The sequence below is a fragment of the Anopheles ziemanni genome, chromosome 3 (assembly GCF_943734765.1).
Source record: "Anopheles ziemanni chromosome 3, idAnoZiCoDA_A2_x.2, whole genome shotgun sequence".
Lineage (NCBI taxonomy): Eukaryota > Metazoa > Arthropoda > Insecta > Diptera > Culicidae > Anopheles > Anopheles ziemanni.
Genome location: NC_080706.1, coordinates 3,251,545 through 3,277,014, shown reverse-complemented (window position 1 = coordinate 3,277,014; position 25,470 = coordinate 3,251,545). Strand labels below are relative to the sequence as shown.

Here is a 25,470-nt window from a genome sequence, read left to right as displayed (position 1 = left end):
CATTCGAATCCATATGCTGCCAACACTAGTTCCATGCTGGTTGGTCGAACAAAAAAAAATGCTCACGTCGTTGTGCCGATGTAAAGTGGTTCGGTCAGTCGATGTAAAGTGTGGCAAGAGATGAAGATATTCCGGGGAGCCGTAGATTTGCGACTTCGGTGCAGGTTTGCTGAGTAACTGCAGCAGACTTTGGGCATATTTTGCACGTGACGCATGCAGCCCACCGGGATACCCGTGCGCTCGAAAGCACCAGGTGTTGAGGTCGGCAGCAGCGCCCATTATGGAAAAGGTTAGTTCAGCTGCTTGTGTGGTGTGATTGATTTTTCTCTTCGCGCACCACAAATGCTGGGGTGCTCCGTGTGGTGTACTGCCTAATGGGCAATCGTTGTACAAGTGCGTGTGTGAGAGCAGTGTGAAGTAAAAGTATGGCCCCATGGCGTAGTGTGTGTGTATGTGACTGTGTGAAAATATGTTTCACAATGAAACTCCAACCAAAACTGAAAACGTCCAGAGAGTAACAATTGACGGCCGTCAGAGGTTGGGTTGGTCGGAAGAATTTTCATTCGTCTCCTGCATTGCCATGCCCGAACAAAGTGGCTTAGAATCGTAGGAAACGCAAAGGAAAAACCCAACCCGTTGGCTTCGTCAATCGTCTTTTTCCAACGTGCCTCGTTTTAGTTCGTCGTTGTTCAGTGAGGCTGTGGCTTTTCTACGCAACATGCGTTAGTTGGTAGTGCGTGTTTTCTTCTCCAATGCACGTCGGATGAGTCAGTGCTACAAAGTGACTACGATGCCATCGCGTTCAATGATCCTGCGTGTGATAAGGTGGAATCAGAGGGGCTGGTGACTTAGTAGTTTCTTATGCTGTCTAGTGCTTTTGTGACAAAAAAAAGTATCGTCTCGCATTTTGTCTTCTTGTTCTCGGACATCGATGTTGTTGGTCAACGCTTGAGTAAGCGTTTCTCGTGAAACACTTGAGGGGATTTTCAAATCTAGAGAACATATCGACCGGCCTGTACAATCCTCTCTTTTTCGTTCCACCATACTTTTGATACTTGCAACATTGTACAGAGAATACCATGGAAAAGAGTTACGTTCTTGTGTTCTTCAATATATTTTCCAACGTTCAGCGTGAAACTATATTATTTAATTGAACAAAAAGATACGAAAAAGCTGTGGGGAGACTTCAAACCACCCATGTAAACATTCTCCTTCAAGCTTTCAAACCAAGGTCCGTAGAGTGTCGGTGCCGTCGTCGGGTGTGTATGTATGGTTTTTTGTGTGAAATCGCCATTTTGTGCTGTGTTCGGAGAGTCGCGGAGAGATGGTGCGATGATGAACGACAAATCAGTGTGCGATGAGAGTTCGTTGAGAATTTTGATAATTTCGATCCCGGTGCGCTGGATATTTGTAGGAAAAGGAGCGGCCGCGAGAATCAACCACATCTACGGATCTACGGTTTGCAGGCACACACAACACGGGAAGAAAATTCGTCTTTCAGAAGGAATGTACTGAAACTGCGGCGAGTTTCGTGTGATTTTTTGGATTTTTGCAAACCCTAATGTGACTGAGATAATGGATTTTTGCACAGAACCGTGCTGTAAAAGCAACATTTGGTAGATTTACTGCGGTGACGGTCGGGCTCGTCATTCAATTATCCTAATTGTTTTCCACCGTATATCAGGAATGTATAGAATGTTCAAATCGTTCAGTTTTTGTTCCAAACTTATCACTACATAACATTTTGGTCATGTGCGACTTAGTGTTGCCAGTATTGTCGGCTACTAATCAATTTCTTCTAATAGTCAGAATAACTACTGACTTTCTAGAAAGCAAGACGAGGTTGATGGTCTGTACATTTTCAAGTGAATTGCTCACTATCCGGCCGTATTCACGGGAGTGTGTCACCTTCCGGTTTTACTTTCGTCGAGTTTGAGTACAAGAGGTGGAAAGTGGAATGATAATGGACAGCAGCTGCGAAAACATGTGAAACCACATTCAGTGAGCCAAGTTTGTAGATTTTTGGGGGCTGTGTTTCTTGATTTGCAGAAACCGCAAGGTGTGGTTTTATTGATGCGCTTCAATTAATCCTGACACAATGTTTATCGTTCGATTTATCATCTTCTTCATGAATGGCCCGTGCGTGCGTGTGGCGCTGGTGTGTAGTGGGGCTAGGCGTTTTCATTCGATGACTATTTGCCCAGGACTATATATGCATGGAAATAGTGAATAGATAATCTTTCCCATGGTGCGGTGCTAATCATCTTCGTTCCCTTCTTTGTTGTAGGTCTTCATATGCCAAACGGAGCAGGCGAAATTGTAGTGAAAAATTCCGTACAACGTCGTCGATTGGTGTTTCTCGCCGGGATGTCGCAGGTGGATGCGAATGTGTAATATTCTAGTGATCTTTAGCCTACTGCCTGGCCCCGGCTTACGCAACGGTTGTTTAGTGTGTACTCGACAATAAAAAATTACAATAACGACGACGATCAGAAGTCGTTCGAGAGACGGCTGTGTGTGGAAGAAAAAATATCACGCGAATCATGGTAATCGGCCGGGAGATGATGGATCGTTTTATGTGTTTGTGATTTGTGTAGCCTGTGGTCTGGCCCATCACCGGTTTTCGGATGTAAAATTCCGAACCAGTCGACTGGCATTATCCTATGAAACATTTTGACGAGCAACAACGTGTTCAAAGGAACGCTTAGAGTGATATTTCCGGTACGATCCTGACGGAAAGATCCCGGTGGCAACTGCTGGGGGGAACATAAAGACATTGGATTGTAGGGGGAGAGAAAAAATTGTCAGTGAAACGTGTCGAAGGCCACCGCTTTGCGCGAGTGGCGAGCCGAAGTAACGATGAGGCCGGGAAGCCTGAAAGACCCCGAGATAGCGGAACTGTTCCACAAACATGACCCGGAGAAGATATTCGAGGATCTGCGCGAGATCGGGCATGGCTCGTTCGGCGCCGTCTACTACGCGAAATGCAACCTCACGCACGAGATCGTCGCGATCAAGAAGATGTCGTACATGGGCAAGCAGAGCATGGAAAAGTGGCAGGATATCCTGAAGGAGATCCGGTTCCTGCGGCAGCTGAATCACCCGAACACGATCGAGTACAAGGGCTGCTACCTACACGAGAACACGGCCTGGCTCGTGATGGAGTACTGCGTCGGTTCGGCCTCGGACATCATCGAGGTGCACAAGCGGCCCCTGAAGGAGGACGAAATTTCGGCCATCTGTGACGGTGTGCTGCGTGGGTTAAGTTACCTCCACGGTTTAGGACGAATCCATCGGTGCGTTTTGATACCGGCCGCCTGGTGGTGCTTCCGATGGGATGGTTTTTAATTTATTACTTCTCATTTCGATTTTCCAGCGACATCAAAGCCGGGAACATTCTGCTCACCGAGCTGGGCATTGTGAAGCTGGCGGATTTCGGCAGTGCCGCCATCAAGTGTCCGGCCAATAGCTTTGTCGGCACGCCGTACTGGATGGCGCCGGAGGTGATCCTTGCGATGGACGAGGGCCAGTACGATGGCAAGGTGGACGTGTGGTCGCTCGGCATAACGTGCATCGAGCTGGCGGAGCGGAAGCCACCGTACTTCAACATGAACGCCATGTCGGCACTGTACCACATCGCCCAGAACGATGCACCCTCGCTGCAGGCCCAGGAATGGTCGGATATGTTCCGAAATTTCGTCGACTTCTGTCTGAAGAAGTCGCCGATCGATAGGCCCACGTCGACGCAGCTCCTCAAGCACACGTTCGTCACGCGGATACGCTCCCCGGCTGTGCTGATAGATCTAATAGCGAGGTAAGAGACGGTTCGGACATTCCTAAGGAGGGTCACTTATACTCTGGTTAAACCATTTCCAGAACGAAGGCAGCCGTACGAGAGCTCGACAATCTGAACTATAGGAAGATGAAGAAAATTCTAATGGTGGACTGTGAAACGGAGAGCAACATTGGAGACGCGGAGGACACACCGGACGAGCAGATCGGAGGCGATAGTAGCAAAAGCAACAGCATTACCTCCGAGCACTCGCTACCCTCCGTCGACCAACAGCAACAGCATGGTGTGGCAGGTGGTGGTGGGGTGGGTCTGATGCGAAACTCTTCCCGGTCCCGAGCCTCCAACGCCATCTCCTCCATACACTCGGCGGGTGCGAACGCGAGAGAAAGTATGCTTTCGAACGTACTGCTGGCTGGTGCTGGAGGTGGAAGCGGTGGTGGAGGTAGCGGTAGTCTGATGATGAATGCTGGAGGGATGGGCCCGAGCGGAGGAGGAGTGCAAAGCCAGCAGCAGGGTGTCAGCGGTACCGGAAGCGGTAGTGGTGCTGCTGGATCGGCAAATATGGGTGCTAACATGGGCTACCATCATCATAATTCCTCTAGTCCTGTGTCGCATCACCATCATCAACACAATCACAACCACGTGTCGCAGGTGGCGGCCATCGCGGTCGCCGAACATGGTGCCAACAACTTTGCAACGATTCGTACGACCAGCATCGTGACGAAGCAGCAGAAGGAACACATGCAGGTAAGCATTTTGAAGCTGCTGAGGAGGAAGAGTGTTCTTCCCCGTACCGCCTGCCGGGGTTTTGGTGCGTTTCGATTGATGGGTTTTTGCCTTTGGTCAAGGAGGAAATGCACGAGCAAATGTCCGGCTACAAACGTATGCGCCGGGAGCATCAGGCCGCGCTGGTGAAGCTGGAGGAAAAGTGCAAGGTCGAGATGGAGCAGCACAAGTCCGCCCTGGACAAGGAGTACGACCTGTTGCTGCATAATTTTACACGAGAGTTGGACAAGCAATCGGTAAGTCGAACAGCAGAGCCCGTTTCCCTTTGACTCACGATACTGACAACATCTTGGAACTGGGCTTGGCAGGCAAAGCATCAGCAAGAGATTGTGCGAAGGGTTAAGCAGAACGACGGGGCTGAGAAAAAGCTGCACAAGGAAATATCGACGCGGCAGGAGGGTGATCGGAAGGCTTTCGAAATCCATCGAAAGAAGGAGTACAAGGCGAACAAGGAGCGCTGGAAGCGTGAGCTGTCGATGGACGATTCTACTCCGAAGCGGCAACGGGATGCAACGCTGCAGTGAGTATTGATAAACTATAAATGTGAAGTAAATACCTCTTTATTTTATTACGATTAAACGCTAATGCGTCTTCCTCTTTCAACAGGACGCAAAAGGACAACCTCAAGCTGGCGGAGGCTCAGGAAGAACAGCGATTGTTGCGGGTACAGAAGAACTACATCGAGCTGGAAATGCGCAAGTTCCGCAGGAAAAAGATGGTGCTGTTGCATGACCTCGAGGATCAGCTATTGAGAGACGTATGTTTGCGATTGCGTTGTCTTGAAAAAGATGAAATTATCTCACGGACCCCTTTTTTCAACCTCACAGGAGCTCAGCAAGAAGCAACAGCAACTGGAACAGGCGCATGCCATGCTGATAAAACACCACGAAAAAACCCAAGATCTCGAGTATCGCCAGCAGAAGAGTGTGCATGCACTGCGGGAGGAGCAGGTGAGTTTGAAATGGGAAAAATTGAACGAGAAACACCGTAGACTAAACCTCGGAATTCGTGCGTGTCTTCTCGTTGCAGATATCAAAGCAGCACGAAAGTGAATTGCGCAACCAAAAGGAGTATATGGACAGGGCCGAACGAGAGTTGTTGCGAAGACATGCACTCGAATTAAAACAGCAACCAAAGAGCCTGAAGGTAATGAAGGAGGGAAATGGAAAACACCGTTAGGTGAGGCGTCTCGGTTCGAAATTAATCCCGTTTTTTTCCAAATCCTGCAGCAAAAAGAACTCCAGATAAGAAAACAGTTCCGCGAAACGTGTAAGACACAGACTATCCAGTATAAGGCACTGAAGCGACAGGTTCTACAGACGACACCTAAGGAAGAACAAAAGGCTGTGATAAAGCAACTAAAAGAAGAGCAACATCGTAAGTTAACACTACTCGGTGATCAGGTAAGTGTTTTTTTCCGTCCACCCCCGCAAAAGGTGTTCATTGAAATTAACGTTCACCACATGGATTTCGTCCGCCGTGCAGTATGAACAAAGTATTGCTGATATGCTGCAAAAGCAGAGCCTTCGTTTGGACGAAAGCCAGGAGGTGGAGTGTCACCAGCTGAAGGACCGATTACAGTACGAGCTGGACATACTGACCGCTTATCAGAGCAAGAATCGTATGCAAGCCCAAGGGCAGCGTGATCGCGAGCGCAAGGAATTGGAGGACCGTGTCAGCGTCCGGCGAGCACTGCTCGAGAGCAAGGTAAGAGGGTCATGGGGGCGGTGTTTTACTCTCGTTCTTTTGCTAATCTCACGATAAACTTCCATCTCCCGTTGCAGATGGAAACGGAGCTGCAGCAGTTCAATCAGGAGCGTGCCGAGAGGATTCGTCAGTTGAAGGAAAAACACGACAAGCAGCTCGAGGCATTCGATGAAGAATCAGCTCGCATGGGATTCAGGTATATCTTATTAACCCCTTTCTTTTAGTATGTGATAAAACCCCCCATTTTGATGCCATTGCAGTGCCCTAGCCTTAGCCGAAGCATCGAAGGAAACGTATCCGGACGAAGAAGGGAGCCTGTCCGGGTCGATGCTGAGCCTAGCGCACAGCAATAGCTCCACCAGTTTTCCGGCCGGATCTCTATAGCATAAGTCGTCCAGGTGGATGACACTTTCGAGTCAGCATTCGATGTAAGCAGGCTGCATTGCAAACAACAAAAACGAGCGAAAAGAAACCCGAGCAAAAGAAGCCATCTTTCGCCTCAGCTCTGTGCGGGAAAAGATGAACAAGCTGGAAGAACTCTGGTTGCTGTTGGTGGTGAAACGGGAGCGGTGTTGGGAGCTGCAAGCTGCAAAGTTTGAAGAGAAAGGTTGGATATTGTACGACGGTACGACAATGTGGTGTGGCCTCTTGTGTTGAGATCAACACGAAGATGAGCGGAGCGCACTTTTGGAAAGATCAATTCTCTGGCATCGATAAAGGAATATTTCGCGATGGATAGAACAATAGGGAAATGAACAGAAGCTCAGGATAGACTGATGAAAACAAAAACAAAAGAGTAACGATCAATTTCGAATGAAGTATCACTTCCTGGTTTAGGTAGGGCCTTAGGTTACGAACTGACTGCGGGCAAATGTTGTACGCTTTAACGATCGCATCGATTATCAATGCATTCACGGAAGCAAGCAAACAAAAACTAATGGAACGGCGAAATTGTGTAGGCGTCTTGTTTTGTGAGAAATGTACTCGTATATTGTTTTATGTATTTTCTGTTCTGTGTTACCATACCGCTCTAAAGGCACGACATATTCGGTTTCAGCTTTAATAATTGTATATTAAGACGACAGATAAACTACTGAATGCTTTTAGTTCTGATCCTCTTTTTTCTTGTTTATTTTTGTTTGTTTTGTTCGTTTGATGAACCCCTTGCCTGCGTCGCAGCAGGGTGGGCAAACGTTCAGCATCCGTTTCGGGCACCACCAACTCGTCCATTCATATGTGGAATGCCAATTAAAAAGATTACCCTCGAATTCACAAACGTAAATTATTTATGCCTCCACCCATCCATTCATGGTAATCGCCTTGGAGATGGTTAAGAAACAGAAAAAGTCAAGTAATGAGCCCACGCAAAAATGGGGAGGGATAGGTAGGTGAGGGGAATCATAGTTGACCAACTTTCGCGCTACTTCTCCCATCCATCCTCCCATCTCCGAACACGACGATAGGTTGTCTAGTCAAAAACAATAAATGCTTTGCATCATTTAATAGTAACTCTCACCAACCGAGAGCGCTCCCTCCGACGCTTTGCGAAGGTTCAAAAAACACGGAACAATAAAAGCAAAAGTATATGACTAAATACTCATCACTCTGCATCATTAGAGATTTTAATGAGGCAACAAATGCACGTGCCCTTTTTGTTCGTTTTGCCTATCGAAAAAGGGGATGCCCCTTATTGATATTCGGGGGTTAGTTTTACTTCAATTGGAACTCAACTCATTAACTCCTATGCAATGTTTTTGAAATGGTTTTTGTTTTAGTTCAATTTAAACCCTATCTCGTGAAGCATCACGAAGCGAAAGGAAGCGAGAAAGCTGTGGCTTAGGTAGAAATAATGGAGGGTTGCGATAAATAGAGTCCATTTGCAACCGCTTCTTATTTGTAACTTGTAGTATAATACCCATTTAGAGGAAACGCCAAATCTCCCCCATTTTATTCTTGTTCATTCCTCACTTCAGCGATAGGTAGGTGTAGCATTGGAAGTTATTATAGTATCCTTTTCCGAATGCGTCCGAATCAAGTCACTCAGCCAGTTGAATGTAATTCATTGAACGTTAACCTTGCAAACGCAATAAATGAACTCGTAAACTCCTAAAAACCGCGTAGTGTTGGAAATTGTACCAATTTGTTTCGGCAATGCATATCTTCAACCTTTATGTGTCCGCTTTGTATTCGGTGCATAAGAAATTATTAAATGAGCCCACTTAATGCTATTGGAAAGGAAGTGAATGGTACTAGGAGGCTGAATTTTTTTTTATTAATTGACAAAATTTTCTGAAATAAAATTACAGTTACCTAAAGATAACCATCGCCAACAACATCAAAGCAGCCTTTGCGTGGCAAAAGATTAACTACTAGGGCCGACAAGGACAGAGAAAAAACTACAATACGCGTATCCTACACACACGAAAGCAGAAGTGAACGAACAACTCAAATCGTTTAGTAAACCCCCTCTTGTCAACGAATTGCTTCAGTAGATTCCTGTTAAATTTCCTTATGCAATAATTCCAATCACTCCTCCGTTAAGATACACTTCACATTATCAAGGATCAAACAAAATTCGCACTCGTCGTCCCCATGATATCAAAATACCAGCTGACACAATGACCCAGCGACGATTCCAAAGAAAAGGCGGAGAGAAACGCAAAGCAATTTGAAATACACACGAGAAGCGAGTATTAAACACATGAAATCAAACGAACCGATAAAGTTAGCCTCACCCAGTTAATGTTATAAACGCAATTTTATACATTTTAAACTACAGCAAACGACGCAAGGTAAAGCAGAAAAGAGCGGCTAAGAAAGTTGCGACTTCACGCAAGGGCGGGAATGCTTTTGCGAATGCACTTTTTCGTCTTGCTTAGATCACAATTCCGACGGATCGCATCGTTGACAACGGTCGTTGATGAATCAATCAATAGAATGCTTATGAGTTCCATTTGTATGGAGATCGAAATTGAAAATGAAAAGCATCTCCGTCGTTGGGATCAACTGTTAACACGTGGTAAAGAACAAAAACCTCACCCAGAACCGTTGCCGTAGTCTGTCAAATAGTTCTTCTGTCGCCTTTTTGTCGATTGTGTTGAAGGTGGACTAATAATCATTAGAACAAGTGCAGAGAAAAGGAAAAACAATTAAAATGCGTTTCATGGAAGACTTGATTCCCTTGACCGGAAAACGCAGAAGTGAAACACAACACAAGATAATTGTTTTGATAAACATAAGACGCTGTGCGCTAAGCACCAATGAAGTAACATATAAACCATATTAAAAATATTCACCATAATTACAATAACAAAAAGCTAAGCAAAGGAAAAACTGGTTTACTGCCGATGCCAGATCAAAAAGGTCCATTGCTTTAATAAAAATGTAAAACAAAGTTCGGCATGGGATAAGTGGAAGATGAGGGTTGAGGATGCTAAAACCGAAGGCTAAGTAGCAGCAAAAGCAAATTGGAAAGTGGTTACATAAGCAGTGAATAAACAATCTACAAAACAATAAAAGTGGCCACAGTTTAATAATTAATAGCTAATCAATTACGGAATGGCATGCAAATAAAAACAAAAAGGGCGAAATACGTACGCTTGTGAAATTTATAACAATAACACTACTAACAGTGGTGACGATAATTCACCACGTGCGGGCCAATTGCGGGGTAAAGCGGAGATGGATCCTTTGCTTTTCTTGCCAAAGGACGTTTTACACTTTGCTGTTCACTTATAAAAAAACATAAACGATTGCTCGTATGCATGCACTCCACACGTAACGAATTCGTATTTATACAGACATAATTTATTATGAGCATTTTCTTACTGCATTGTAGAACGGGACGGAAGGACATCAGGACACAGCAGCTGTGTGTGTGTGTGTGTGCTTAATGCTAAAATAAAAACCACACAAGAAACTCACGAATCGTAGTTTGCACGTGCACGCTCACGATGCTCGGACGCATGATTAATTGTACTAGATAAACTGATTCCCGGAAGACCTTTAGCATAGGATGTTTGCTAGATAGCAAGGCGAAAGCGGCTAAAGGATGTTAGAAAAGATAGAGTGCTTAGAGCAAACGAATACATGAGGGGGAGAGAGAAGATGCAAGCAAACATAAAATCAAACCAGATTGAGGACATAAGACAGTGGACAAAGCGCGGTAGTGGATAACAACAGAACAATAAGGCTAACACGAATATCTTTTAGTTATATACAATTTGAACTACTCGAATAGGCAAGATCAAAGGAGTTAAATTAGATTGCCCCTGACGATACCATACCAATAACATTGATACCGTTTCTCTTGGTGGAAGTCGCCCGCATGCCCGCCATTATTGCTTCGATCGCGGACAGGCGCGTCACCAGACAAATGCTGTGCTTTCAGGATCTTTAAAAAAAATCATCGAGGACAGGCAACCACATGTTTGTGTGTTTGTGTATGTCGCCATCCTTTTAGTAATATTTTAATAAGAATGAAACGGCTATCAAGAACATAAGGAATTCATCAGAAAAATCCTAGCGATATATATGAAAGGGAAAAATAGTAATAAAAAAAAGCAAAACACACCCAATTTGGGGTAACAATTAGAAGATTGATTTTGTACATATTATTAACTATGTGAATAAACAAGGCGTATGGATAGGGAAGATGAGACGAGTAACACGAACAGAGTAGAGCAGAAATGGTGAAGTAAAGGGAAAAGAGAACACTCAAACAATCCACAACAAGTTCGGTCTTCAGTGTTTGCTTATTTATAAAAACGCACTATCCGAATCGGATATTCAGGTCTTAAAAAGAAGGAAATATGCGTGAAGTTGAATTGTTCTATTTCGTCGGTTTTGTTTTTTTTTTTTATTTTCATTTATTAATTTTGCATCACATGCTTCGTTAACAAACAAACAAAATACATTATCAAAACCAATCAGATAGCAAAACAAAAATATATAATCGAGTTTTCCTACGTATCTTTAGAGAGGTATGTGATTTCGTTTTCCGATGAAGCTACACCTAAGAGAGGATGGAAAAGGATTTCGTTGCGACGGGAAATAAAAATGCATGCTGACACAAAACAATGAAAAGCAAAACCAAAATGCCCGGAACCGGAACTGGCGGTTGTCGCCAACGGTGCTCTAAAGAACCGAATAATTGACACCACTCATACACACATATATATCTATTGCCGCTAGTTTGACTCGCTGAAGAAGTTTTTAAACGAAAGGCAACAATCATATTGCTCTTGGCCGAGGCATAAATGGGCCTACTACTGGGTCGGTGAGAATTCCGTCGGGGCCAGTATGCGGCAGTGCATTTCACGGATCAGTGGAACGGTGTACGCGACGCATTCGTCCCATCCCGGCGATCTCCAGGCCGATTCACGTGTCTCCTTGCGGCCCTGTAGGTCCTTGTAGCCTACAAAAGTGGAAAGTAAGATCCAGATTCAGCCGTTGTCTTCATGTCAAGACATTCGAGACCACCGATCTCAACTTACACCAAATGTGATGCACATTGTAAAGGCGTCCGATCTGCGAGAAGTATCCCGCGAAAGCTTCATCGTTGTTTTGGCGATAGTTAATGGCCCGGGCCCAGTTGTTGCCCCACTCGATCATGGTGCCCGGCTTCAGCCGGTAGGAACGAATTTCATAGATGTTTTTACCCTCGCGCAGCTTCAGCTGTGGCCAGTAGCTGAACGACAGCAGATATTGCAAGTGACGGGAACGCAGGAAGGTACCACGTTCTTGCATCAACTGTACATAGTTCTAAAGTGATTGTAAATGGTTGGTATTAGTTTCAAACGATAAGGAAAACGGGCATTGTGTGCAATCAATACCTTATCACTGCTTAGCTCGCGTTTCGCTTGATCAACCATCTCGAAGCCTCCGCTGTAGCGCCACAGATGGAGACATTGATCTAGATCGCCTACTTCGACGTTCCACGAGCCGATAAGTTCCATCGACAGGCTTCCCTTTGATTGTACGATTTGAACCGTGTTTTTGCTGTTGAAAACGAGAAATGCGGATAAGGAAGATAATTACTTATTGATAACGCATATCACGTAGACTTTCAGAAATTTAACCAATTATGTTTCTAGCTCATACACAATTTTTAAAGAGACTGTTGGTTTTCCGCGTTTAAACAACCAAGTGTTTGTTATCAATTTTGTCAGTTGTTTGGCGTCCGTAACAAAACGAATGGCAATGACGTAGACAAACTGCTGCTGGTTTACACGCCCCAATACTTACTAGTTTTCCAGATACTTTCCGACCGAATCCGGGCGTACATTGTGCGTATGCAGTTCGTAGATGTCGAACTTGTCGCTCAGCATCCGACTGTGGGATTCCTTCGTCGGTTCGATCTTCCGGACCAGCAGCTTGCTGAGCCATGACGATTCGTCCCGTTGGGCAACGCTGCTCGTACACAGTGTCCTTCATTTGTTTCGCAGGGGTCATATGAAATGTTCCACAACAAAATGGAACCACCAGACGGAAGCGGGTTACAAACGTTGCGTTGGAAGAAACAAACAAATATGAGCACCTTATTATCGTCACGTTTTACGGGATGTTACGCATTTCTTTGGGAATAGAAAGATGGGAACAGCGAAGTTTATTATTATACTTCGGTTTGGGGGGCAGGAAGGCGATTACGTGGGCAGAAGGAAGGAAAGGTACCGGAATGGGGGCTTGTGGGAGTTTGAAGCGAGCGAACAATATTTATCCGCGTTACCTAACCGGCTGTCCTAGCAGCAATCGTGCGCCGCGGAGCGATTTTAAGGACATTTTTATTTTTTACTGTCTTCGAACTCCTTATTCACGGGTACATTCACTATCGCAGCCAGCCGTCGCCTTCGTATCGTCTCGCGGTCAAGGTTCACCGACCCGATTAATATTTCGTTGCAAGAGATGGAGGTGCTTCCAACTGCAACACCTTTGGCCACAGTTTCGCAGAGACACTAGAGAATAATGTTGTTTCTTAACTGTTGTTCCCAGCTGGTCCAAGTTGTGTTTTGCAGCTATTATTTGCTTCGGCACATAAACGAAAAACAAAACGGAACGGAAAAGATCTACCTCGTCCACAACACCGACCCGCGAAGGAATCGATGGACATTGGAATGAGCGGCATGTCATAATTTTCAAAACATTGGTGATACAGAGTTAACTCAAAATTTTGACCGATGTGATAAGGAACTTGCAAATTTTGGAGTCATTAAAATTGCGTGTCTATCCAAATCAAGATTATAATTTTCGTCTCCGCTTTGTAGAGCATCAATTAAAAATGTTTTTACTAAAATTATGCCTTTCGTTCGTCTTCTTTTCTATACCAAAAGATAAGAAAGGGAATGTACACAAGAGAGCTAATTTCACCTACAGAAGAAATGACAGTCCTGCACGACTTGAAAATGTAAATAAACAAACCAAAGTACCGGCATGGCGATTCGATTGGGCGGTGCTTTCGTATCCAAGGCGATGAAGAAATTCGTGAAGGTTTCATTTTCGTTTGGAAGGCATTTTTCTACCCGCCCAAGCCCTCTAGCGTCTGCCATCGCTCAACCAATTCCAGTGATCACGTGTAAACGCCAGCAGTTTAATCTTTACCAGCATGATTTGCCAGCAGATGCCGGGCGTGTTAAGTTGGGCGACCTGCCTTTAGCTTCTGACGGATGGCGCCACAGGAAATCAAATGGCGATTATTTCATCATTCACCCAGTGCAACAAGCGTACGAAGCATACGCCCTTAGTAAGGGGACTTTCAGCGAGCTGGGCATACGCGAAATGTTGGTAGAAAACTTGAAAAGGCAACATGTCCTGTTTCCCACCCACTACCAGGTGGAAGGCATCCAGACGGTACTGGACGGAAGTCACGCGCTCCTGGCCGCAGAGACTGGTTGCGGAAAGACCTACACCTACCTGCTGCCCATCCTGGAACAAATCTTGCGTCGGAAACTCGACGAAAAACGACGTGAATTTAATACACCGCTTGTGCTGATCATCACTCCGGGACGTGAGTTGGCGCAACAGATTGGAAATGTGGCAAAAAGTTTAACGGAAGGGCTTGGCATTACGACACGTGTGGTTCTGGGTGGTCGAACGAAGCAGCAAATGTTGAATCCATCATTTGAAGACATAGACATCCTAGTGGCTAGTTTCGGTGCCATCAGCAAGTTAGTTACGAGCGGAATTTATCGCATGGAAGAGATCCGATATGTTGTGCTGGACGAAGCGGACACGCTGCTCGATGATAGCTTCAACAATAAATTGCTCCATCTGATGAAACGCTTCCCTTTTCACAAGAACCACCTGCAAGATCTTGCCGAGAGCATTCGGGGAACACAGCTGATTTTAGCCGCTGCAACGATGCCCTCGAATATGGAAGAGTTGCTCTCGAAGCTGGTCAATGTAGCCACGATCGAACAAGTCATAAGCCCAAATCTTCATCGATTGATGAGTCACGTCACGCAACGGTTTATGCGAGTTCGAAAGTCAGACCGTCCCCAGATCCTACTCGATCTCGTTCAGAACGATAAGAAGCGCAATGTATCGACGATCATATTCAGCAATAAAACACCCGCCTGCGATTTCGTCTCGCTGCATCTAAACGGCCATGGATACCCTTGCGTCAATCTGAATGGGGATATGATGCTGAAGCTTCGTTTGGGTCAATTTGAAAAATTTCAACAAGCCGAAGTGAACATTCTCTCCACCACGGATGTCGCGAGTCGTGGGCTGAACACGATCCGTGCCGCGCACGTTATCAACTTCGATTTTCCCCTCTACACGGCAGATTACATTCACCGCGTAGGACGCATTGGACGAATAGGAAGTCGTAGCGATTGTTTGGTTACCAATTTGGTTTCCAGTCAAGCAGAGATCGGTGGAGTACAACGACTTGAGCACGCTGCCCGCACTACCAGCCCTCTTCGTAATGTGGATGCGAATGTGAAGGGAATAATCAGAAAAAATATACTAAAGCGAATAGAAGCGCAAGAAGGTGGTCCAATGAAAGTGTAATAAAGATTAATTTATAGTCATTGTGAACAATATAAATTTATTATTGTTGAAAAAAACGACATGCTTGTTAAAAATAAAAATAAATTAAAATCTGAAAATTTGAAATGCACATTTTGAGCTAAGCTAGCTCATGTTTTCGAAGGTTTCACACAGCCCTGTTTGAACGTCAAAACAATCGAATTGTAAACAAATCGTTTTGTAACGAGGTTCGCATTTGCTCGTAGAAAATACTCAGTTACGCTGGATGCAGTAAGATAAAATCAATAAGGACGGTTTGCTGGAAACGTAAAACAATGGCCACTCTACTGCCCAAACCGGTCGATCCGGAGGAAGTGGCCAAGCAGAATGAAAAGGCAAAGAAAGGCGGCGTGTTCTTCCCTGGTTCTGACTTGGACGAAGTAGCAAAGCATTTCATCGGGAACAATCACCGGTATGTTAAACCATGTGGTGTTTTATGTTTCTGCTACTTTCACGTTAACACCATTTTGTGCATTTCACCAGGTACCGAGAGAACATCATTATTCCGAAGATGTACGGCGCGGTACAGATTAAAACCAACGAGGAAAAACTCGTGGAAGCTGCCTTTGAGAGCTGTGCGTTCAAATCGTTGATGAGTTGTGTTCTGGGGTACGGTTTGGGTGCAGCTATCGGACTGTTCAGCTCGTCCGTTAACCCGAGCATTGCCGATCCAATGGCCGCCGACAGACAGCAAACAGCGAAAGAAATCTTTCGTGAGATGCGACAAGCAACGCATTCGTATGGTAAAAATTTCGCTGTTATCGGAGCGGTCTTTGCGGCCGTAGAGTGTGTCATTGAATCGGTAAGTAACGTTGGTGGGTTTGTGGGTGAGTTGGGGATAATATTCATCGAATTTTGTGCTCTTTAGAAACGAGGAGTATCCGACTGGAAGAACGGAACTTATGCTGGTGCAGTGACTGGAGGCTTGATCGGTTTAAGAGGTAAGTAGTAGTGTGAAGTAAAGTAGCTCCTGGTATTAAATTCTACATTTAAATCTCTTTCAGCCGGCGTCAAAGCAGGAATTGTTGGTGCAGCAGGTTTTGCCGCTTTCTCGACCGTTATAGATTACTATATGAGGCATAGATAAACATTCAAAGTAAATGTTTAATGTACAATATAAATAGTTGCTTCCTAGCGTGTTACTCAATAAAATAACCAACCAACTAATACCATGAATTTAATTTGGGGGGAAACTTTGTAAACATTTCACCGCTTCGGAGGATCTCTTCGAACAGTTTTCCACACTTTTAAAGCCCATTTTCCATCCATCGCACGAGTATTGAGCGACTTTGACGGGGTGCTCAAAGCTCTCACCGATGGAAAAACTCTCGCTTTCTCTTCTACGTGTAGCGTAGAACGTCCGTCCAGATGCGTAGATGAAAAATTTTCCTCGTCGGGATCGGTTCGCATTTTCATCGCGGGTTCAGTTTGTTAGCCTCAAAATTGTGAGTGAATGTGGATGCATGTAATCAAATATTACTTTGCCTGAGCAAAGCGGCAAAGCAAATCGTCCTCGTAAGCCAACAGGACCAAAAAACGGAGTATGTTACAATGATAATTTCGAGGGATTGTGCTTCAGGCAAACATTTCTACCGTGGACGTAAAGAGAGCAGTGAAGAAAATTGAAGTTTTTCCTAGTGTCCTTGATTTCCTGGAGCGGTAAGGAATACATACGTTTGCAGCATCTGGGCGGATGAGAATGCATTGAAAAAGGATTTATGCGTTCTGAAAACGCTCATGGTAACGCAATTTGGCATGAAAATTACACAACAAAGAAAGATATCCGCAAAAAACGAAAAAGTATCAAAGCGTAAGGCGTTTTAGTTTTCTTCCACGGTGAATCGGGTTGGATTGCGAAAAAAAAAGCCATCTGGTGAAGGTGAAGTTCAACATCGTACCGAGGATATGTAGTAAACGGGCCATTCGTGTAATTGTGTACGTGTACGAACAGCTCGTATGTATGTGCGTTTTGTGTGGGGGCTGATTTTTGAAAAACACACCAAACAATTGATCTCATATGGTGGGAAACGTTTTTCCAACAACCAACTATGTAACTTTCCCATCCTAGCAAGGAAATGAAATTGAAAGAACGTGGAACGGCAAACAAGTACTCGACAGTGCAGTTAGCATTAACATATTGTGCGTATGGTGCGATAATTTGTCCACTCGGTACCATAAGGTTCGACGGCCATTAAAGCAATCCATTAGTCCGAGTCTTTCCGAGAGTCGGTTTTTTGCGGTGGAGTACAGTGTGTTCTTCGAGTGGCTAAAATGTTCCCCGAAATAAACCCACCGCGGAAAATGTCGGTCCAAGCAGGTAAAGTACCATATTTACGCACATTTGCATCCCGTTTCCACGCGATTGTAGATTGGTTTTGTTGTTGCCATCTGTATACTATTTACGCTTACATTACGCACACGTTGTGAATGAGTTTAATTTGATGAGCTTCCTTTGGTCCCGTTGGTGCTTTACTTTTTACTGCATTTACCATGTCTTCATTTCATACGAAATCGTTCCAAGCGGATGTTGGTATTTTCCAGCATATGGATAACGGGCACATTTCCTTCATTAGCAGTTTTCCTTGATAAGCGCCCCACGGGAGAACAAAAAAAACAACCAGCAAGTGGAGAAAAATACTACACACACGAGATACAACCGGATTTTCCCGTGCTCAAGAAAATATGTTTTCGCACTCATACCAAACTGCAAATGCCAACGCACACGCGCGGGTGTTGGCAGGAAAGTCGTTGTGGGCTCACGGTCATATGTCAAAAGGCAGGATTTCCTCTGTCCCACATGTTGAATGCCGTAACTGTACAAGGCCCAGTGTGAGTATGTCCGTTAGGAAGAGCACTATGAATTTATCTCACTGATATGCGCGTCCCTTTCCTTCGCCTACGGTGCATTGGGGCCTAGGGTTGTGGTTGCGCTTTTCCACAACCGCGCTCTGCTCCGTGTGGACAGCTGTTTCGACATTTTCCTTCCGCTTGGAGCCTCGGGGAACGGCTTTCCCCAAAGCCCGACAATACATTGATGAAAACAAGAGTGTGTGTTTTCCTGTGTGCCAGATCGTTGTCATCATGGCTATCAATGCAGCAAGTTGTGTTTAATTTTTTTTCACTTTTCCCACCCCGACTTTATCGCCCACCCACCCCCTGCAGCCCATGTTTTGTACGCCTCCACTGCTACGCACGTGTGTAAGGGAGGTATTTATACTGCATTAATTAGATGGAAACTTATTTGCCGTCCGGCAACAGAAAGTAAACAACAATATGGTTCCGGCTACATGCCCGGATGATTAAAAGCACAACGCAAGGTGACGGAAATTAAGCTGATAAACCCACCCGGGTGGGTTGTCGAGAGGGAGCACGAGGCGATTCTTGTATGTGAAGATTTGCTTGTGAGAGAAGGAAAAATATGGCATTGTAATGTTTATATTAGTAGAAGCAATTATTGAGGTCGTGTAGCGTCATTATTCGCTCGCTTGAATCAGTGATCCGGAAAGCTTGTGGAAGGAAAACAAGTTCTCATAAGACAGGAAACATTGCGAAACAATTGCATGATCAATATGATTTAATCCGAATGCTGCAATTCACGAGGTGAAATTTTGGTATTTCGGTAAGGTGATGAAAATATAGCAAAACAGGGTCAGTAACAGGGAAATGATTTCAAAGCGCAATTAGATGATATGAAAAATACCCTCATTTGCATTTTTCAACATTTCATTCGTAAACTCAAAACATGTTTAAGTTGACCTTTCTTCGGAAAAGTTTTTCCTCACTTCACAAACCACCAGGCACCTCCATCATCAGAACAGATTGCAGTTGAAAACTTTTTCGCTCCTAACTATGGTCGGAAGAAATGGCGAATTTGGCGTTTTCTTCCCAGACGAAACGTTTTTCTTTTCTGTGTTCGCTGAATAAAGGAAGCATTTCGAGTTACGTTTTTCTTCCATTTCCCTCATTTTCTGCTATCACCCACACAAATTGTAGACGTCAATGTCAGCCGACCAATGGGCGATTTTTCAGTATGAAAATGAACGAAATATCTGGGGTCGCTTTGAACCGCAAACATAATTTACAGTTCATGGAAAGATTGTTTTGAAATATTAACTATCGAAAAGTTGGAATTGGCTTATTGCATTTTCTTTATTTTCTACCGTCATAACGCTAAGGAGCAATTAGACGAAAAGTGAACAGAAGGTTGGTTGTAAACTTATTAGGGTAACACAGAGCTGTGCATGTGAGGTGGAACAAAAGCATGATTTAAGTTTTTGTAAATGTTCATTTAGCGCACTTTCTAACCTGCAAAGAACCAAACAACATTGCATAGTTGTGGCAGCTCGCTTCTTGCTTGCAATACAAAGCACACGTGCGCACCGTTATCAGAAGACCCAACAAATGCTTCCAGGGTGTTTTGTATATTTTACCTACTCACAAACCCTTCAACCCAACCCCAACCAGTCCAAATGCATGCTTCAAGTGGGACATTATTATTTTTCCGAGTTGTGATTTGTCTATTGTTCGGTGTCAAAGTAAGATCGCATTGGAGTGTTCGGCCTTTCGGCTCAATCCATCCATCCTTTACATTATTTGTTCGCCGAGGGTTTCACGGCATTTTCAAGTTGTTTGGACGTACCGTACCTGGGAGGTTATCGGTGTGTTTAGTAAATGTTTATTTTTATTCTCTCGTCCTTTATCCAACGCCATGTCGATGATCGATCGATCCTTTCATCTGTGTGCGTGCGTTTGCGTGTGTGTCCGTGTCCTGCTGCGACTTCTTGTGGTTATTTGTGCTTGTGACCCATCTTTCCAAATTTGATCCGTCTTCAATCCTCGATTTGTGTGTGTGTGTGTGTGTGTGTGTGTGTGTGTGGGTGTTTTAAATGATCATCAACAAAAATAATATTGGAACCAACCTGATCTACCCTGATCTGTATCTGAACGCTCACCCTTGGTATTCGGTTCATTCCCTCGTGCCTTTCCCCCCTGCCTCCATTTCCGCGCGATCATACACCCTCCAGATCCGGTCGATTTCAAAGAGAAGCTCATAGCGGCCGTGAAGAAAGAGGTCAAGCAGGTGATGGAGGAAGCCGTCACCAAGAAGTACATACACGAAGAGTCCGGCTCGGTGACGGCCTTGTGTGCCGCGGTCGAGGCCTGCCTGAGCCAAGGTTTGCGCCGGCGGGCCCTCGGCCTGTTCAAGACGTCGTCCACCACCGCCCTGCTGCACAAAGTGGCCAAGGTGAGTACCAAAAAACTGGCCCCGCATCAACCTCTCCCTCACCGGGCTATCATCTCCCTTTCGCCCGGGCAGCCTGCCTTTGTAATGTCCTTACCACCGGCCTTCTCCCAGTATATGCCATTTGCCGTATTTAGTGTAGAGGGCTTCCGATTAGATTGATTCCTTGTTGTACCCATTGTAATTGGATTAGTTGTAGCAATAAAACATTTGAGCGTGTTCTTAGTTGATTGGTTCAAACGCAGCTCATCGGAAAACGTTTGACGTAGTGGTAGCTCCCGTGAGCTTTTGCTGCGCTCCTCATGTTTCCTCACGAAGAAATGCAACTAAAAATGTAAGCAAACCCTTCGTTTGTTTGTTTAGTTTCGTCTTGGTTGTGTAAGTTGTCTATTGGTTTCATCAGCAAATTGTAAACACCCTTACTTGCCATAGAAGTTTTAGGTAATATTTTGAAATCGGATTTCATTCGATTTTTTTTGTGAGCATATTGTTTTATATACACTTAATTTTGTGCTTTGTTTAGAGTGTTTTGTTTTTGTAAGTAGTAGTTGAACTTGATAAGTAAGACGAACATTGTTCGACTTAGCCAACATATGAAGACCTAACATATGGCTTGTAAGAAATATGTAGACAAACAGCTAAAGCTTGTACCATTTCCTCCTTTTTACTTCCTTTGATACACAAACAGCTAAATCTTTGTGCCATGTTCCTACATGGAAGTGTGAAGAACGAAATCTGTACTCCCTGACTTTCAACATGTATCCCTTATGAGCAAAATCTATGCCAGATCAATAGAAAACAACATATTTCCCTCATTCCCTACTAGAACTAGTTTACTAATACCTTGCAAACAGTAGAGAGGCCAACTAGTACTTGCAAAACCTTTACAACATGTCCGTTTGTATTGTTGGACTGCCCTCTCGTCTGTAGCACTGCCCGGAAGCAGCATGCATCAGTAAGAAGGTACAGGACATCGAAAACAGCGACCCTAACAAGCGCTCCTCGTCGAGCAGCGACAGTACCAACAAGCCACCGATACTGAAGAAGGGTAGCAGCAACTCCGTTTCGACAACTACGCCACCGCAGTCACCACCAGTTGTCAAGTATGTCTTTTATTCATTCGATAGTGAAAGAGTGATAACGGTGGTTTTTGGTAAACTTTAGATACCTCTGGATTCGGTTGGCATTGTACGAGAAAAAGCTATCCCGCATTATCGATCATCTGGTGACGAACGCAACGCGCTACTACGAACGTGACTCGCTGGTAGCGGATCCGGACTACGGCTCAATACTGAGCTCCCTGCTCGTGGGACCGTGCGCCCTGGACTACTCACGTGCCAAAACTGCCGATCACTTTTGGACCGATCCGCCCGCGGACGAACTGGTTAGTGTGAGGGCAAGATCGTTCGGAGGTGGTTTTCTCTAACACACTCGTCGGTATTCCCTAGGTCCAACGGCATCGAATTAGCTCGAGTAATCCGACGCCACCGGCCTACCGACGACCAATGTTGAACTTCAAGCGCAGCCTTCACACCAGCTCCGAGGAGGGCAGTATGGCGTCGTTCAAGTCGAACAGCCTGGTGTCGGCCTCGAAGGACTACGTCGAGTCGCTGCACCAGAACTCCCGGGCCACGCTGCTCTACGGGAAGAACAATGTGCTCGTGCTGCCGGTAAACTCGATGACGGACGAGCTGCGCAACGGGACGCGGTCCACTAAAGCCCCAGTTTCCCCATTGCAGAAGGACGTCAGTGAACCGATGCCGGGCTATCTGAGCCTGCACCAGACGGTGCAATCGCTCACTATCAAGTGGACACCGAATCAGCTGATGAACGGCTACACCGAGTCGGAAAACATCGACAAGAGCTCGTACTGGGCGTACGCACTGAACGTCAATGTGGACGAGATCGTGTACGTGCACTGTCATCAGGCGCGGGGCGGCGACACCGGTGGTACCGTTATTCTTGTCGGCCAGGACGGTGTGCAACGTCCACCGATACACTTTCCCGAGGGTGGTCATATGGCAGCCTTTTTAAGCTGCCTGGAAACAGGTAAGGCAATAGGTTGCAGAGTTGATTTCCGTCATGTTTGGGAGTTTCACGTGCGACACTTTGTCGGTCGTCTTTTTACCAGGTCTTCTGCCGCATGGTCAGCTGGATCCACCGCTCTGGTCGCAGCGCGGCATTGGACGTATTTTCCCCTGGCCCCAGAAGTCCCGGCGTCGACCTTTGCCATCGCTGCTGGAGGCAAACGATGAGATGCCAATCGATTATGTTTTCCGGGTAGTGAACAAGAGTAACACCGACGAATTTTGTAAGTACCAAAAAAGTGTCCCCTTCGAATAGTTTGAGAGTAATAAACTGCTTTCCCTCAGTGGCAACACATTCGATTCTGGAACTAGGCCGTACGAGTCCTCGCTACCGAGCCCAACTGAGCAGCTGTTCGACCAACGAAAGCAGCGACTGTTCGAGCAAGAGTCTCTCGATCGATGCCATGTCGATCGATAGTCCAAATGTAAGTATCGACTTCTATAGCTAAACTCAAAGTTGTTGCTTTATTTATCAATACTTCGTTGCATTTTTTTTCTAGCCACAATCAAACCAATCGACCAGCATTGCACTGGTATGCTCGACGATGAAACGTCAGATCATTTCGCGAGCCTTCTACGGCTGGCTAGCGTACTGTCGCCATTTGTCCACAGTCCGTACGCACCTGTCGGGGTTGGTAAATGGTCGCATCACTCCCGAATCGGGCGCCGAAGAGGGACTGACTCGTACGCGCTGGCAGAACCTGCACAATGCCGATGGAGTCGTAGCGGACGACCAGGAAGTGTACCGGTTAGTGTACTATGGTGGTGTGGAGCACGACATCCGGAAAGAGGTGTGGCCGTATCTGCTAGGGCACTACAGCTTCGGCAGTACACCCGTCGAGCGGGCGGAACTGGATGAAACGGCAAAACACTACTACGAAACGACGATGAGCGAGTGGCTCGCGGTGGAAGCGATCGTACGCCAGCGGGACAAGGAGAAGACGGCTGTCGCGGTGGCCAAGCTGAGTTCGGGCAGTGGAAGCATCGAGAATAAGAGCAAAACCATCGATCACGATGCCGATGGGGAGGAGGAGGAAGAGATGGACAATGAGGTGTTTGAGGAGAACGGCTTTTCGGACATGTCCGAGCCGGAGGTCGAGGGTGAGGAGAAATCCGTTTCCAAGACGAAATTGACGAAGGAAAACATCGCCCTGGCCGTAGTGGCGCAGGGTGGCATTGCTGACGACGCGAAGGCCAACTGCGACGAGGAAGGCCAGGAGGATCAGGAGCAGGATTTTGACAGCAACAAGAGCTCACCCTCGGACTCATCGTATGCCACGGTGGGGAATGATTTTATCGATGTGGCGGAGATCATTTCTCCAACCGGCGACGACGACGACGACGACGATGGGGAGAAACCTTTCACCGTCGAGGTGGAGCGCATGCAGGAAGGTGAAGACGACGAAGGAGCTCAATCTGAGGACGCCCTCGAGCGAACGGAGGATGACGACGAGGAAGTGGATGAGGAACCGGAGTCTCCAAAGTCTCCGGGACATCCGAGAGCCGTCATTGTGACCGACGCTTCAATCGATGTGCACACGATACCGAACGAGGTGGTTAGGGAGCTGAACAACAACAACACACTATCAACTCTGCCGGAAGAGGGAAGTGGGCAACCGGCACTGGATTCACTACAGGAGCCGAAGTCTGTATGCGTGTCTCCAGCCAGTTCGAATGGAGGAATATACAGTGTAAGTGTAAACCCCTCCGGAACGAAAGAGACCATTAATTGGAGCCCATTTTCTTTTACCATCCCTAGAGCGAACTTCTCGAGTCCTTCGGGTTGAACCTTCATCGTATCGAAAAGGACGTTCAACGATGCGATCGCAACTATTGGTACTTTGCGAACGAAAATCTGGACAAACTACGCAACGTGATTTGCACGTAAGTAACACGCGTTTTTTTTCACACGTTTCTCTTGACATTGATCTTTATCTCGTCTACTAATGCAGGTACGTCTGGGAGCATCTGGACGTAGGCTATATGCAAGGAATGTGTGATCTAGTGGCGCCTCTGCTTGTCATTTTCGACGATGAATCCCTAAGCTACGGTTGCTTCTGTCGCTTTATGGAGCGTATGATCGAGAACTTTCCCAATGGCGGCGCCATGGATATGCACTTCGCCAACATGAGGTGTGTAAAAACTGGGTTGATCGATAACAGTTAGAGGACTAATGGAAAACTACTTCTATCGCTTCTTCCAGGTCCTTAATACAAATCCTAGACTCGGAGATGTACGATCTTATGCACGCGCACGGTGACTACACACACTTCTACTTCTGCTACCGTTGGTTTTTGCTCGATTTCAAGCGGGAGCTCATCTACGCCGACATCTTCTCCGTTTGGGAGGTCATATGGGCGGCCAAGCATGTCGCTTCTGCCCACTTTGTGCTGTTTTTGGCGCTGGCACTGCTGGAGACCTACCGTGATATCATTCTCTCCAACAGCATGGACTTTACCGATATCATCAAGTTTTTCAACGGTATGTCGAGAGCCTTCTTCGTGCCCTTCTCCAGCAAGCAGACGGAGGTTGACATATTCTCTTTCTTGTACTTCCAGAAATGGCCGAAAGGCATAACACCCAATCTGTTCTTAAGCTGGCACGGAGCTTGGTTTTACAACTGCAAACTATCATCGAGAATAAGTAACCTGGCAGCTGGAAACGAGCCCATTAATCTGGCATTAAATGGACGCATCCTTCGTCTCAGTAGAGAAGGCAAAACGAAAAACCACGCTAAAAAAATATTTATACAAATCTGCGAAGCAGAAAGCAACCATAAGTGAAATCTATACCCATTAATATCCCACATAATTGAGATTGTACGACAA

The 25,470-nt window shown here is 45.8% G+C and overlaps 5 protein-coding genes across 5 annotated transcripts; 4 read left to right on the top strand and 1 right to left on the bottom strand.

Annotated features, from left to right (window-relative positions):
- The first annotated feature begins 85 nt into the window (after positions 1-85).
- LOC131288089 (serine/threonine-protein kinase Tao) lies at positions 86-6,766 on the top strand. The gene is made up of 13 exons (XM_058317189.1): positions 86-289; positions 2,288-3,296; positions 3,377-3,814; positions 3,877-4,540; positions 4,642-4,815; positions 4,888-5,099; positions 5,186-5,336; positions 5,407-5,529; positions 5,609-5,725; positions 5,809-5,982; positions 6,065-6,286; positions 6,364-6,482; positions 6,547-6,766. Exons 2-13 carry the CDS (start codon positions 2,860-2,862, stop codon positions 6,668-6,670), a joined length of 2,955 nt encoding a protein of 984 aa, XP_058173172.1. The 5' UTR covers positions 86-289; positions 2,288-2,859; the 3' UTR covers positions 6,671-6,766.
- Positions 6,767-11,180: 4,414 nt separating this feature from the next.
- LOC131286586 (protein NipSnap) lies at positions 11,181-13,404 on the bottom strand. The gene is made up of 5 exons (XM_058315561.1): positions 13,014-13,404; positions 12,533-12,715; positions 12,121-12,286; positions 11,782-12,049; positions 11,181-11,702 (listed from the first exon to the last, which is right to left on the bottom strand). Exons 1-5 carry the CDS (start codon positions 13,064-13,066, stop codon positions 11,554-11,556), a joined length of 819 nt encoding a protein of 272 aa, XP_058171544.1. The 5' UTR covers positions 13,067-13,404; the 3' UTR covers positions 11,181-11,553.
- A 322-nt stretch (positions 13,405-13,726) lies between these two features.
- On the top strand, positions 13,727-15,295 carry LOC131289242 (probable ATP-dependent RNA helicase DDX28). Its single transcript, XM_058318456.1, has one exon. It carries the CDS (start codon positions 13,754-13,756, stop codon positions 15,293-15,295), a length of 1,542 nt encoding a protein of 513 aa, XP_058174439.1. The 5' UTR covers positions 13,727-13,753.
- Positions 15,296-15,488: 193 nt separating this feature from the next.
- On the top strand, positions 15,489-16,468 carry LOC131287904 (mitochondrial import inner membrane translocase subunit Tim22). The gene is made up of 4 exons (XM_058316997.1): positions 15,489-15,725; positions 15,797-16,115; positions 16,182-16,254; positions 16,318-16,468. Exons 1-4 carry the CDS (start codon positions 15,589-15,591, stop codon positions 16,398-16,400), a joined length of 612 nt encoding a protein of 203 aa, XP_058172980.1. The 5' UTR covers positions 15,489-15,588; the 3' UTR covers positions 16,401-16,468.
- A 1,116-nt stretch (positions 16,469-17,584) lies between these two features.
- LOC131287788 (small G protein signaling modulator 2-like) lies at positions 17,585-25,289 on the top strand. The gene is made up of 13 exons (XM_058316872.1): positions 17,585-17,630; positions 20,338-20,558; positions 21,486-21,658; positions 21,720-21,939; positions 22,004-22,225; positions 22,295-22,604; positions 22,687-22,866; positions 22,928-23,067; positions 23,143-24,333; positions 24,402-24,526; positions 24,595-24,774; positions 24,846-25,123; positions 25,201-25,289. Exons 1-13 carry the CDS (start codon positions 17,585-17,587, stop codon positions 25,287-25,289), a joined length of 3,375 nt encoding a protein of 1,124 aa, XP_058172855.1.
- Positions 25,290-25,470: the final 181 nt, after the last annotated feature.